General features: G+C 31.3%; 1 protein-coding gene across 2 annotated transcripts in view; it reads right to left on the reverse strand.

Moving 5' to 3' along the window:
* Positions 1–14,154, reverse strand: part of LOC135952019 (T-box protein H15-like) — a 28,216-nt gene that overhangs the window by 2,795 nt on the left and 11,267 nt on the right. For both annotated transcript variants that reach the window (XM_065501791.1, XM_065501790.1), the window contains exons 4-5: positions 1,990–2,275; positions 799–1,043 (exon numbers count right to left, since the gene is read on the reverse strand). In XM_065501791.1, coding sequence (XP_065357863.1) covers positions 799–1,043; positions 1,990–2,275 — 531 coding nt within the window. The remainder of the gene's footprint in view (positions 1–798; positions 1,044–1,989; positions 2,276–14,154) is intronic.

Consider the following 14,154-nt stretch of genomic DNA (forward strand, 5'->3'; position numbering starts at 1 on the left):
ATAAAATTTACTTAAACTTTGTAATATCTCTTATGATGATAAGTATAAAAACGAATTTCCGAAATATCAGGAATATTTGTACCCCTTAATCCTCTCCTCAAGCACCCTCTAGCGCAATGTGTGCGTAAATTTCTGCCATTAGGATGGCCTTGAAAGTCTTTATCCATATTTATCATGTGATTACCCACTGTGCCACAGTTTCATGTTTTTCTATATTCTTTCAGCTCTTCATTTTGTTTTATAATGTCTTTAGTTTATCATTAAACCAAACAGTGGCTTATGAATCAAAGTTGTTGCATTTGTTATACTTTTTGTTGCCATTGAACATTCAACACTTTCGGCAGCCCATTAAAATAAAAAGCAACACATAATTGTTGCCAATAAAAAGAGCACCGAAAGAAACGGCAACAAAATTATATTTTTTACTGTTGAATGATGGTTAAATTGCAGCAGTACGAGTATTTGCCAAATATTTATTTGCTTTAAACCCTTCATTAAGAAATACACAAAAAACACAATCACATACACGTACACATTCATAACGGAGAACTGCAACTTTCTTTAATAATGAATGCAATATCGGTAATCTGTTGCAACAGTCATGTGGCATGCATGCCACAACAATTAAATACAAATTACGTTGCACCACTCTAACCGAAAATGTTCATGATGAAAATATTTGTGTTTTTTGTTTTATTTCATTTATGATGAGTTGTATAGCCATTTTCTAGCTGATCCTGGTACTATAACTATTTTTTTTTATGTTTATATTAGTTTTGTTTAAATTTTTTCGCTTACCTATCAAAATCAGTCAAACGTGATGAATCACGGAAACCTTTGGCAAACGGATTTGAATCGATTTTCAATTTGGTAATCAATTGATTTTGATATGCCGTTACAGCCGTGAAAACAGTCTCTGGAAATACAAAAGTTTTATGATCCATTTCCTGTAAATCCTTGGGGGTATTTGGTATACTCTGACCATGACACAAGCGCACCAAATGTATACGTGGCTGATAGCGATGCATGGAGTTTAAAACAATCTATATGAAAGTTGGAGAAAAAGATGAAGCAGAATAAAAGTTATAAGTAAAGGAAATTAAATTAAAATATAAAGTTGCCAAATGTTTGATTAGTCTTTGCAACAGTTTAGCTTTAAATGTTTTACTGTGGGAACTATCCCAAAATATAGTAATCAATATGTATCTTCTAAACAGTATTCTAAAGTTGTAAAGGACAAAAGCTTTTAGGAAATTAAACTTGTTAATACAGTTTGAATATATGTTGAGCTAAAGAACGCCAAATATCGTAAGTTCTGAACCCGAGATGTTTAATTTTCTAAATGTCGATGGTCTCCTATGAAGTACAACCAAAATTGTGCCAACATAATTACTCTTCATTGGCATTTTAATTCTATATATGTTATTATTACTATTAAAATTTAAAGATTGAATGAATTTTATTATGAATTAATTTTGAATTTCGTAAACAAGTTCATATATGTATATCAGATTATATTTCAGCTATTACCAAACTACTTCTAAGTAATGCAGATTGTATGAGGTAGTCATTGAAAAGTAAGTTGCTCAGTAATTGCAAGTCAATACAAATTTTTTGCTATATATCTTTCCGAATCGAAGTCACTTTTTGTAAAAGACTAATGCACAATTTACTAAGTTAAACCTCCTAATGTTGCTGTTATATATTTTAGCAAATATTCTTCTTAATTTTAATATTTAAATGTTTAATAATTTATTAAAATATTTAATTTAATCCATTAACATGTTGTTTGCATTATTAAGGGTTTTTGTAGTTTAGCAACATCTTGATAACAACATTGATTATACAAAGAAAATTGTAATTGTTAATATTAATCATGTAATCATGTTTCAAAAACAATTTTGCAAATCCGCTATTTAGCTGTTATGCAACAAAAAAAAATGTTTCTTAAAAACTCCTTATTTCAATGACCCTGCAATTTCCATTTACCTGTCCACTTTTATCCATTTCATTATTGGTCAGCTTAACCTTCTCAAATGAAACCACTTGTTTTCTCAATGCATCCACACTAATGGGACTATCGGGATGGGCATAAAGTCTAGCTGGCGGTGGTGGATCAGCCTTGCCGGCCACTAGCCACGAGCTGCGATGGTAGGCATAACGATAACGTCTCGAATCCATGGGTATGATGTCAATTAAAACTGCATAACGATCTGGTGGTTGCATGTGCCTCAAAGGACCTGAAAAACTAACGCGCACCGTTGGAAACATCCGCCTGCAATAGAGTAAAACAACAAAATATGAAATAATTTCACTTGCCTTTGATTTCATGTTCGTTAAGAGGCTTATTAAGGTTCTTAGTTACTAATTTCTTTTACTTTGGTGTTTTTATTTTTTTCTTCCTTTTGGTCATTGAATTATTACCATTGTAGAAATGTCCTCACGTTTTCATTACATTTTATGGGTTTTTTCACTTCGTCACATTAACATGTTCTTAGAACTTAAAAGTTGGCCGGCCATAATTGTAATTACCAAAAATCATGTTAACGCATATTAAGTGTAATAGAGTTCCTGGCAACAATTACACATTTCCGTCAAGGAATGTGTCCGTACGGCCATAAGTGTTTACCACTAATGCCTACAGGCTGGACTTGGGTGTGTGAATGTACTAAAAATAAGTTTATCTTGTTATTTTTAGCAACAGGAAGCTTATTAATTGTCAGCATTTTTATTATTAATATGATTGTGTGACAAGAGAATTTAGTGGAGAATTCAGTGTTAGAATCGTACAAGACATGCAATATACAAATTATGCTAAGAATTCATTTCAAAATCGATATGCATTAATATAGGAATTTATTTATATTAAGAGGCTAGAAAGTAAAATAAATTTCCATTAATTAGCTACATTTATTTATTTAATGCATCATTATTTCACTTGACTTGAAAAATCTAAGATTTCTGTTGCTATTTTTAGATTACACAAAAGTATATACTACGAATATATAATATCTGTTCCTTCATTGTCCCCTACGTTTCCTTACAAATAATAATTCAAAGTCACTTTTCTTTCAACATAAAAAATAACACATACAAGCACACATAATTTTTTTTAATAAATGACAACCAGAATTACATTTTGACTTTTAATCTGATGGAATAGATGTCTTGCAACAAAAGCTTAGCAAAAAAAAAAAAGAACTAGAAGGAAAACCAACCCCTCCAATTAACTGGTCATTGTACCTCAGTTGCAGTCCATTAACAAGTACTAATCATTAGTTCTTTTAACTACAATAATAATTTCATATACATGTTGCAAGTTGCTATATAGTTGTTTTTTTTAATACAAAATACTAGTTTTTATTTTAAAAAAATAAAAGAGCGAACAAAAAACAAGAAACCAACAACGATGTAAAAATTGCTCTGTAATTGTAACTGATTACCTTGCTAACGTAACAGCAACAAGAACAAAAACAACACAACTGACTAGACCATGATACGGCAAGTGATGCCAGATGAAACTTCAAGTTTAGAATAAATAGAAAATTCAAAAAGTGTTTGTTTTATTTTACTGCATACATCATAAAACTTAACTAGCAAGATGTTGCAGGCAACTTTTAATTGTGTCCAACCATATTCCACCTCAACCATAATATGATAACATGATAGCTGGCATGATCATATTATGGTTGCAGCACATCATATTATGGTTTAGCCCAACCAAATTATGTTCCAGCTCAATCATAATATGATTGATTATTTTTAAATCCATAAATATTAAGGTTGTGATGTCATGATTATAAATATAACAATATTTGTTCATAATTATCATAATTTAGTTAGAATTTTCACAAACAGGACATCGTTGAAAATCAATCACATTGCCAACCATATAACGACAATCATGTAATTATTAAATATGTATGAACAAAAACATTTTTGGTGTAATCATGTTATTATTGAAATCAAATGTATTCAAACAATAAAATTTTAATTTCATCTGGCCGCACTGTTTCGCTATCTTAGTTACTCTGTTGTGATATTATATTGTAGTTAAATTCTTTTGCTGTTTGTTGTTTCTGATACTGCTGTTTTTTTTTTTTAAGTGAAAATGTCCTGTATTTTTTGTTCTGAAATGTTAGTTAGTCGCTTGGTTAGTTAGTTGGCTGGTTGAAATGTGAATGCAATTTGTTTGCTGCTGTTGTTGTACAACAACTACAAGTGTGTACAACTAAAACAAAACATAATAATATAAATATACATATGCATATGTATGTATGTATGTAGTATTCGTATAAAATATCCTTTGCCCTGTAATTAACGCTACAAATGCCGCCAAAAATGATGATGATAATGGTGGTGGTAGCAGCGGCTATAGTAGCAAAAGTTTAATAAGAATTACAATTGCTGCGATAGGCGACAAAAGTTAAAGAGGACTATTTTATAGGCAAACATAATTTCAAACGAGAATTTAAATTTTTTCAAAATATGTTATCTTCTTTATATATATAATTCTTCTGTACGTGTGTTAGTAACTGAACTCCTCCTTAAAGGTTGGGCCGATTTCGATGAAATTTGTTGTGTGTGTTTGAGTGGATCCCTGGATGGTTTAGATTCACAATTGACCTATATAGGCACAATTGGCATGGCACCTCCCATACAAAGTAAAAATTTATTATTGCATATCTGGAGTACTATTATAGTGGGAGTCTTCAGACTTTGTGTGGGCTATGGCAGAACAACGTTTGCCGGGATAGCTAGTTATTTTTAAAAATGTATTAAAATGTTCATTATGTTTTATTTGTTTTTTGAAAAAGATGAATGTAATAAAAAATAATTACAGTGTGGATTGAATTAAAGAAATCAATGAAAATATTCTGCCCAGTCGTCTGCCGTCGATCGCTTTAATTATGGCTTTGGCTTTAGTGCAGTTTTTATTTCATTTTCTGTGCTTTTTTTTTTTTGCTGCAAATTTATAATGAGTTTCAGTCAGAGTCTTTTGTCACATGCAATTCGCTAAAGCATTGCGTTTCGATATCAATCTATGTCAACACTTCGTTTGCCATGTTATGTTTTTGTGTCGTAGCTGCATTTAATTTAATGTTTTTTTTTTTTTGTTTTTTCTGTTCATCATTAACAACAATTGCAGTTGTTTTGTATACTTTTATACATTTAAACTGAAAAAAAACCTACTGCAGTTGCATTTAATATTTATTTTTTGTTATTTCTATTTGTTTTATTTCTGTTTCTGTTAATGATTTTGATTATGCCATTTTATTTGCTTTTTTTTTGTTGTTTATTATTAATTTTTATTATTATGTCGCCAGTATTACGTTTGAATTAAGTGAAAATTGTACTTAACAAAAAATAAATAAATAAAAAAGAAAAACACAACATCAACATTTCATTAATTAGGAATATTACACTGCGCCGCAATAAATATTTTTCATATCTTTTTTATATACACATAGAACATGCATTTCGCTTTGAATAATTAATATATTTATTTTTTTTCTGTTTAAAGTTCCCTTTTTTAACACCTTTTTTTCTTCATTCATGGTAAATTAAGTTTTTGTAACAAGTTATAAATAACAAAATAAAATATGCAAATTTTGTTGTTTTGTTTTTATGAAACAACAAAATATATATATAAATATATTGAAGGAAAACTGTAAGAAAACAAGAATTCAACTTTCATCAGCGCGTTACAAATCAACCGACATGCCATCGTGCCATGAATATGTCTTTAGTTGAGTTTATGTCATGTCCAATATGTTTATATGATGTCTCTCCCCCCCTCATCCACTTAAGACTGACCATAACGTTGTAGAAAATTCCAAACTTGTTTTCCTTATCTGTTTATAATTTATTTTTACACTAATTATTTGTTTCATATTAAGGGCTGTCTTTCGGAGATGAAATTTGTGTGGCAGTATTTTAGATTATGTGGCGATTATTAAACCTTTATTTCAGAGAAATTTGAAAAACATTTCTTGATTCTGGAATTCAATTCTCTCTGTGTGGTAAATTTTTAAAAATTTTACAGTTGAACCTAAAATACGCACTTTTCTGCTTTGTGAAAAATTCTTCTCCAGATGTATCTATAAGAATCAAAAATATGTATATACACTTGATAGGTTCGCAAACATGTTTCGGGGATTTTGATGTAACGTCAGTATTTATAAATAAAATTGGAAAGATTCGCGAAGTCGGAAGATCAATTTTTGGTTACAATTAACCCTTTGATGCCCTTGGGATCATAATTAATCCAACATAAATTTTGGCTACTTTTGACTTTTGTACATAGTGGTATTAAGGGTTTATTATATGTAGTATATATTTCCTAAGTATAGAGTTATATTATCCTGAATTGGTTTTATTAAAACTGACAAACAATATAAAAATAGCATTATATTCAAAATTTGGCTTTTCGAAATCCTTTAAAACACTGTTATATATATTTTATTACACTTTATAAATAAATACAAATATACCTCTTAACTATTATGCTTTAAAATCCTTACGATGCTCATTTTCCGCTCCCTTCTGTCTTTCTAACAAAACATTTTACGACTTTTTTCTAATGCTTCGACGGAGCTCTAGTGGTTTTAGTGCCCATTTGATGGATGGGGAGGGGTTGAGATGGTGTTTAGTAATAAAAATATAATTTTATATGTATTTATGTAAATTATTTACTGAAAATATGATTTACGATCTTCCGTTTTGTATTGCGTTCGTTTCGTCTGCTTTTGTTGTAGGATTTGTTTCACATTTTTCTTCGTTTTCTTGATGACTGTTTTGTTTTGTGTTTTATGGATATTTTCCCCTGCAGTTGTAATAGAATTTATTCAAATTTCTCTAGTTTAACACTTCTAGTGTTTTGTTATTTGCTTCATATAAAAAAATAAACATAAAAAATATATTTTAGACAAGTTAACACTTTGCAGCAGCAACACAGTCTGTCGTTGTCGTACACAGTAGTGGTGGGGAGTGGGTTAAAGACGTTTGGTTAGACAACAACAACAACAACAAAATTTTGTTACAATGATTGCCAACTGTTTGTGTAACATTTTAATGTTTTGAGTAGTCGCTCACCTGGCTCAACGTGTTAACATTAATTTTCTATGGAGTTAATTTGTTTGTATGTAAATTGCTGGTACAGTGGCTAATAAAATAAGCCGAACTTAACAAAACATTTTTGGTTTTACAGACAAATATATTTTCCAGTTGAAAATAGGATCTGAATATTTACCGCAAGTCCTCAGGTTATGACATTTTACGTAAACAGACTTACTGGTATTAAAAAACTTTCACCGTTACCCATAAGCGGTGGATAATGTTAACAATAGTATGATCCGACATTTTCTGAGTTTTGTATCCGAAAACTGTACTATAGGTACCTTGTCCTCCAAAGTTTATTTAAACTTTGGGAAAACATGACCAAATATTGATCATGTTTCATGATCAAACATCAATACTTGACCACTATTCTCAATAAATTGGGGACAGTTCCAAATAAATGGAATAAATGCTGAACTGCTTGAAGTGTAGAAGTTGAAAAGTCTTAAGCCATGTTAATCATAGGCTGCTATACTTTACCTCTCCACTGTTTCAGTAGTAGATCTTTACGCTTGGGGATGGCTGGTTACCAACAAACGAAATTGTACAGACAGGAAAATAAAATTTTGCTACAAAAAATACAGAAAAACGAAAAGCAAAAAACTGGCAACTATTAAAGGCAAGTGTGGATTTTATGTTTTTGTTTATGGGAAAATTAAGCAAATTACTCAAAGAAAATTATAACGCCAACAGACGAAAAATGGTGTTGATTTGAGAAAACTAAATAATACAACGTCAAATATTAACAGCAAAACGGAAGAAGATTATGTTAATTAAATATGAAAAACATATTAACATATTTTGTAACAAAATATTAAACAAAAATAATACATACATTCACTAAAGGCCTAGTTTGGGAGGCACAAACAGACTAACTTAACTAATACAAATGTCAAAAAAGGTAAATTTTCTAACTCCCCGTTTTGTTAAGCATGAAAATTGGAATTTTCTCGCTTTTTGCTACCAAAAATAAAACAAAAACATTTTTAAACTTCTCTATTAAACAGGGATTTTGTTTTATTTTCAGTCATTTACTAGTAATTTCTAAGAATTGTCCTGTCATGTGGTTTTGTTATCGAAACCAACATCAAATGTTGACAAATATTTACAGCTTCTGCTTGCAAACAGTCGTGCTAAGCGTAGCAACATCAATTAACTTAAACAACTGAAATATTTCTCACACTCTCTTAGACACTGCCACTTCCCAACAGCGTTTAAAATCATAGTCGTTTTGCGAGCTCATCCTCTGTACTACAGGTCATTCTGACAGACAATCAGTCAGTCGGTGCTATATAAGTTGTTTCTCTCACTGACAGCGTAACAAAATCGTTGACCACGTGATATTTTATTTCAATGACCGCAAATATGGTTTGCAATGCCCAACCATAAAGACAAAGGACTACAATGCAGACTTACTCTCTCACACACACACACGCATACATATCCTTTTAACAGAAAGAAAAAAGGAAGAGATATCATTGTTAACACAAGACAAATTTGTACCTATTTCACAAATGAACACACTAAAGCATATTTACACAAATGGTTAAGGATATAGAAAGGTAGCAACAATCGAGTATCAACTACAACACCAACTATTTAACCACCAATTTTTCCTTCCTATCGGAAGGAAGAGTTGTACAAACTCTTCAGGCAAGTGCAAGTGCCTTTAACTAAATATTTAGTTTAATTTAAACATTTAATGTTCAAATCCTCTTGTTTAATCTGCCATTAAATATAGTTTTCCTGCCTTCGTTTTTATTTTAATTAATTTAATGAAGTGCTGCCTAACATTCCTGTACATAAAAATTCCTTTTCATTGCCGTTTTACTTTAGGTAATAAAAAAAAACTCGTACTAAAATTAACATAATCAAACGCGGGGTTATTAAATGAAGTGAACTCTTGCGGGATGGCCGGCACCAACATTTTTTTTATATTAATTTTCTTCACAACTTAATTAATATTTTATTAAGAATAATTCAATAAACTAACAGACAGACGGACATAGTTATGGATATTTTACAAACCAACAAAAAAAATGTAGTGTATGGCAGGAGGGTGAATGAATGAATTTAAAAACAGCTGAAATTTTATGAAAAATAGCTATTTATCACTTGGAAGACACACAAACAAAAAAATGTTTTATATTAATGTGGAATAAAACATTTTAATGGTATGTATCATACTTGTGTCTTATTTTATCACTATATTAAATTTTAACTAGAAATATTAGGGAGGTAAATCTATTAGGATGGCAGCATTTCTCTCTGTCACATTCAATTTGACAGGTAACAGCTGATTTATTCTCTTATAAAAAACAGAAGAAAGTTGACAATTCCGAAAACATTTGACCAAATTTGAACCTTATTCAGATGAAAGTTTAGTTATTATCATTTTAGAGGCTGTTTCAGGTTTATGGACCAGAGATAGGTGCCAACGGATGGCGCCAATAATTTTTTAGTGCCGAAATTTTCAGCTTGAAATAACTGCCGCTTTTGGAAAAGTTCCTTAGCAATTTCATAAAATTTTCGGATTTGTCAATTTTTAAATGTTTTATATCTTTTACAATTATTCCGCTATGAAATTTAGTAGGCGCAGTCGATTAATCTTTTTTGTTTCATGAAGGAAGAGTTTTTACATGGTGCTTATACATTTTAAACCTTCTTTCTCCCTTAAAATTCTATAATCCTTGTTTTTTCCTTTATAAATGTTTCGGTTTCGGCATTGGGACCAAGTGTACGTGAGATATCATCCACATTTTTTATTCGTTTGAAACGCCTATCAATGCCATTATGTACGTTATATAACATCGTGCAAATGTCCGCCGCGGCTTCGATGGGTAACGCGCATTCGAAATGTCCAATTTTCTCACGACGTTTGGGTATAAATCAGTATGAATTTGACCGATGGGATAGGATATGTTGGCTTTGGGGACGCTGTGGTTTGTGGCTTATTCACATACAAGACAACAACACTCTGTGACGTCAAATCGGACTATCTCGGTGGCACAGTTCACATCACCTCCACGTGAGATGACCATGCCCTCAAATCGCATGTGCAGAATCTCCAATTTGATATGAGCTGTGTGGAACGTAGCGCCGTCCTATTGAAACCACATGTCGTTGGTGTCTATACCATTCAATTCAGATCAAAAGAAGTTGGTAATCACCGACCTATAGCGCTCGTCATTGTGGGAAGAAATATGGACGGATGACGCTGCCTGCCCAGAATCCACACCAAACAGTGACTTTTTCGGGATGCATTGGACGCTCTTGGATTTTGCGTAGATTGGTATCGTCCCAAATTCAGCAATTTTGTTTTTTGACGAACCCATTCATCCAGAAATGGGCCTCACAGAACAGAACACCCATATAGTGTACGAGTTATTGAACGCTATATCCGTCCATGGCAAAATAAACTGAATGAATGTCAAGTCCCGTATTAGAACGATTTTTGGCCCAATCAGAAACCGAATACAAAACAAATGTAAAATTATGTAAACATTTGCCGAACGTTGTCGTCTCGCTTATTACATAATATATTTGTAACCTTTTTTTAGGCAGAAATCGAACCTTATACTCCCAATATTCGACCAAATCTGAAACAAAGCATTATTTACATGCAGAAATGGCCTTTTTGACGGAACATATTTACTGAATGGTTCTTTAATATATTTATCACAGACTTTTAAAATTGCATACAAGTGCTCAGATTTGAGTTATAATATTGTAAACATTTTTCTGCTTCAAAATTCCATAATCTATGTTTTGTGTTTATAAAAGTTTCGATTCGGTGTTTGGCCAATTTTTGTCTGAGTTCTCTATCAGAATCTACTTATTTTATTCTTTTATATTATCATTTTTTTCAGATGGGTGGCGAATAAATAAATGTTGGCCAATGTTATCGTGCCTTAACGGTACTGGCAAAACCTAACCTTTAAACTTGTCCCCTTTTAAGTACATAACACTATGTTGCCTTCGTTTAATTGAAATTGTATTCAAATTTCTGGCAGCATTATACAGTTTCTTTAAGTAATTTGTTTTTCACCTTGACACAAGATGCGTGCGCTGTTCCAAGAGTAACGACGAACAAACAAATAAATAATATTTTCTTGTAACGTTTTAACCAATGTACGTGTGAGTATGATTATTTGGATGAATTTTAATTTGAACAAATATACATGGCTAATAACTCAACATGATAACTCAACAACAAATAACTTTAGCTTGTTGTATGTAGTTAGTTGCAAGCAACATTTGGAGCACAAACCTAAAACACGAGAATTACATATTTTTTTTCACGAAAAAACGTTCATTTCATTTATTGGAACATTCATTCATTCATTTTTTTTTTTTATTTCATATTTTAGAGTGAGTTTGTTTGCGAGTATGTGCTACACTTGCAATCGTTTTGAAAAATGGTCTTTAGCACGAATTTGATTGCGTATTTTTGCTTCAGCTCCTCTATTTGTACACTTTGTTCAGTTTTGCACCAAGAAATACCAAGTTTATTTTTTTATTAGTAATTAATGGTGAAAAAGTCTTGTTTAGTGAAAAATAATAACAAAAGCAACTATAAAATTAAATATTTATTTAAAAATATATAAACAGTGAATATTTAATTTGAAATTAAAATAAAATTTAATATCTGCTCTATTCTGAAAATTTCTGCAAAGGTTCTACTAAATATGTAGTCTCAAAACTGTTCATATTGATTGCTTATGTAATTCGAAACAAGGAGTTTGGATGATTTCACAGCGAAAGATATTAAAAAATACTTAAGCACTTGTACATATTATAATCATCTTTAAAATGGATTTCAGTGTCCTTCTTCTGCACCTGGCTGGTTCAAAAAATACAAGTTGGTTCGCCTATTCTAATATAATAATGCGTTCCTTGATCGGAATGGTCTCATTATTGTTACAATTTATAAACAAAAAATATTTTTACAGTTATAATCAATAATGATGAAATTTTGAACCTTCTTCGAAAACCCCTCCATTATGGTTTTATAGTGCTTTATGTCACTTTGTTCGAATAGGTTGTCCATCTCCGTTTAAAATCTACCACAATTTGGACACCTTTTTTGTGCTCTTCAATTCTCTTTTAACACGAGCGCAATATTTCTCCACTGGCCTCAGCTCCAGGCAGTTTGGAATAATTGCCTCTCTTGGTACAAATACCACATTATTGATCTTGTACCACTCAAGACCTTTCTTACCATAGTGCCAGATGCCAAATCAGGCCAAAAATAAGTGGACACATTAAGAAGTTTAATGAATGGAAATATCCTTTTTTTGTAAACATTCCTTGATGTAAATTTCGGTATTTATAGAGCCCTTTGTAACAAATATTTGGCTTTTTGCCGCAACTACATATTGCTTGCCATACCAAGAACTTTTTGGGAAATTTTGTCTGCTTTTGGGTCCTAAACTTTTCTTCAACATTCCCTTGAGCATCTGCAACATAAAAAAATTCCATACGTACATTTCGTCATCCATTATGCAGCAGGTATATTTTTTTGTATAAAATTTGATTTCAATTTCCGTGTTCTGTCTTTGGCCTCTAAATTTTTAGCAGAGTTCCTGTCAGGAACTTTTTGAGCCTTGCATTGGCTTTAACTTTTCGTACCAAATAGTCCGAGTACTGACCTAAGCGGACTGCTTTCCTACCGGAGGTGTTGGGAGCTCTTTTGAAAATGCTTTCTATTTTTTTGGCTTTAGAAACATCATGTGGACTATTCCTTTTACCTGAACCAGGTTTTATATCAACGGACAAGTTCTCCCCGTACTGTTTAATAACATTGGAAACAGTTTGATAGCAGACCTTTGATTGTTTGGCCACCTTTTTTAGGACCAAGTTGGGTTTTGTTGAAAATATTTAATAATTTTATAACGCACTTTTTTCTGGTCACTCATTTTAATCAGATAACATAATTAACATTAAACATAATAACTGACATGCTTTACAAAGGTAACTTGATCAAAAAAAATCAAATAATACTTGGGTTAAAAGTTTAAATGAAAAACGTGTGTTAAGAATTTTACGATCTCAGTCCTTATGCAGGTTAATAACAATAATAATAATGTGTAAAAAACAAACTCTTTGGAGCCTGGTGTATTTAGCAAAATAAGTGCAGATGGCTTTTTCTCTTTGAATTTATTTCTTCTTATGTTATAGAAAATGCATACAGGGTTTTTCAGAAAGAGTTTATATTAGATAACACTTATTTCCGTTTCAAATGATTATGGTTCGAATTTTCAAATGGAAACTTCATGTATAATTTAACTGAAATAATTTTTTTAAGTAAAATCCATACTTCTAATCTGAATTAAAAAATATTAAAAAACATATAAATTTAGGCCGTAATTTACAATGAAAATTTTAAAATAGTTTAGTACCGGTCGAGTTTGTGAATCAAGCTTTTAACATTTGTATTTTCATTCAATAGAACCTGTGATCAAATAACAACAATTGTTGAAACACCCTTTATACTTAGTGTATTTATAAGAATAACATTGATATCAGTTAAATGTTTAGTACAATAGTGCTAATTGTGGACTGCATACCATAGTGATATTCAGGCACAAACTCACTGTAGTTCCTTTCTACTCCCCAAACTAAACAACCAGCCATCCATCTAACTATTCATCCACTCTTCCAACCATTTCTTCCTTCCTTCCATCATTCTTTCATTCATGCACTCATTTATTGTGAGTTATAAACAGTGAAAACATTTTTATTTCAATTTGGTCGTTACGTTTTGTTGTGTTGCTGCTGTTGCTGTTGCTGGTGATTGTTGTTGTTCGGTTACTTTTCGTTTTGTGGTGACAGGCCAACAACATTCATGTGTTAAAGCGTTGGAGTCATCATAAATTTTCAAGACAAAAATGACATGAAAAATATGAAATGGTTTTAATTACCAAACAACGTTTGGGAGGGAGTACAATGAATGGTACGAGTGTCAGTGGATGTTCAAATATGTTTTTATGCAAGTGAAGAGTGTGCAACACGCCTTTGTTTGCTTAAGGTTTT

Source organism: Calliphora vicina, chromosome 2, assembly GCF_958450345.1.
Source record: "Calliphora vicina chromosome 2, idCalVici1.1, whole genome shotgun sequence".
NCBI classification, from domain to species: Eukaryota; Metazoa; Arthropoda; class Insecta; order Diptera; family Calliphoridae; genus Calliphora; species Calliphora vicina.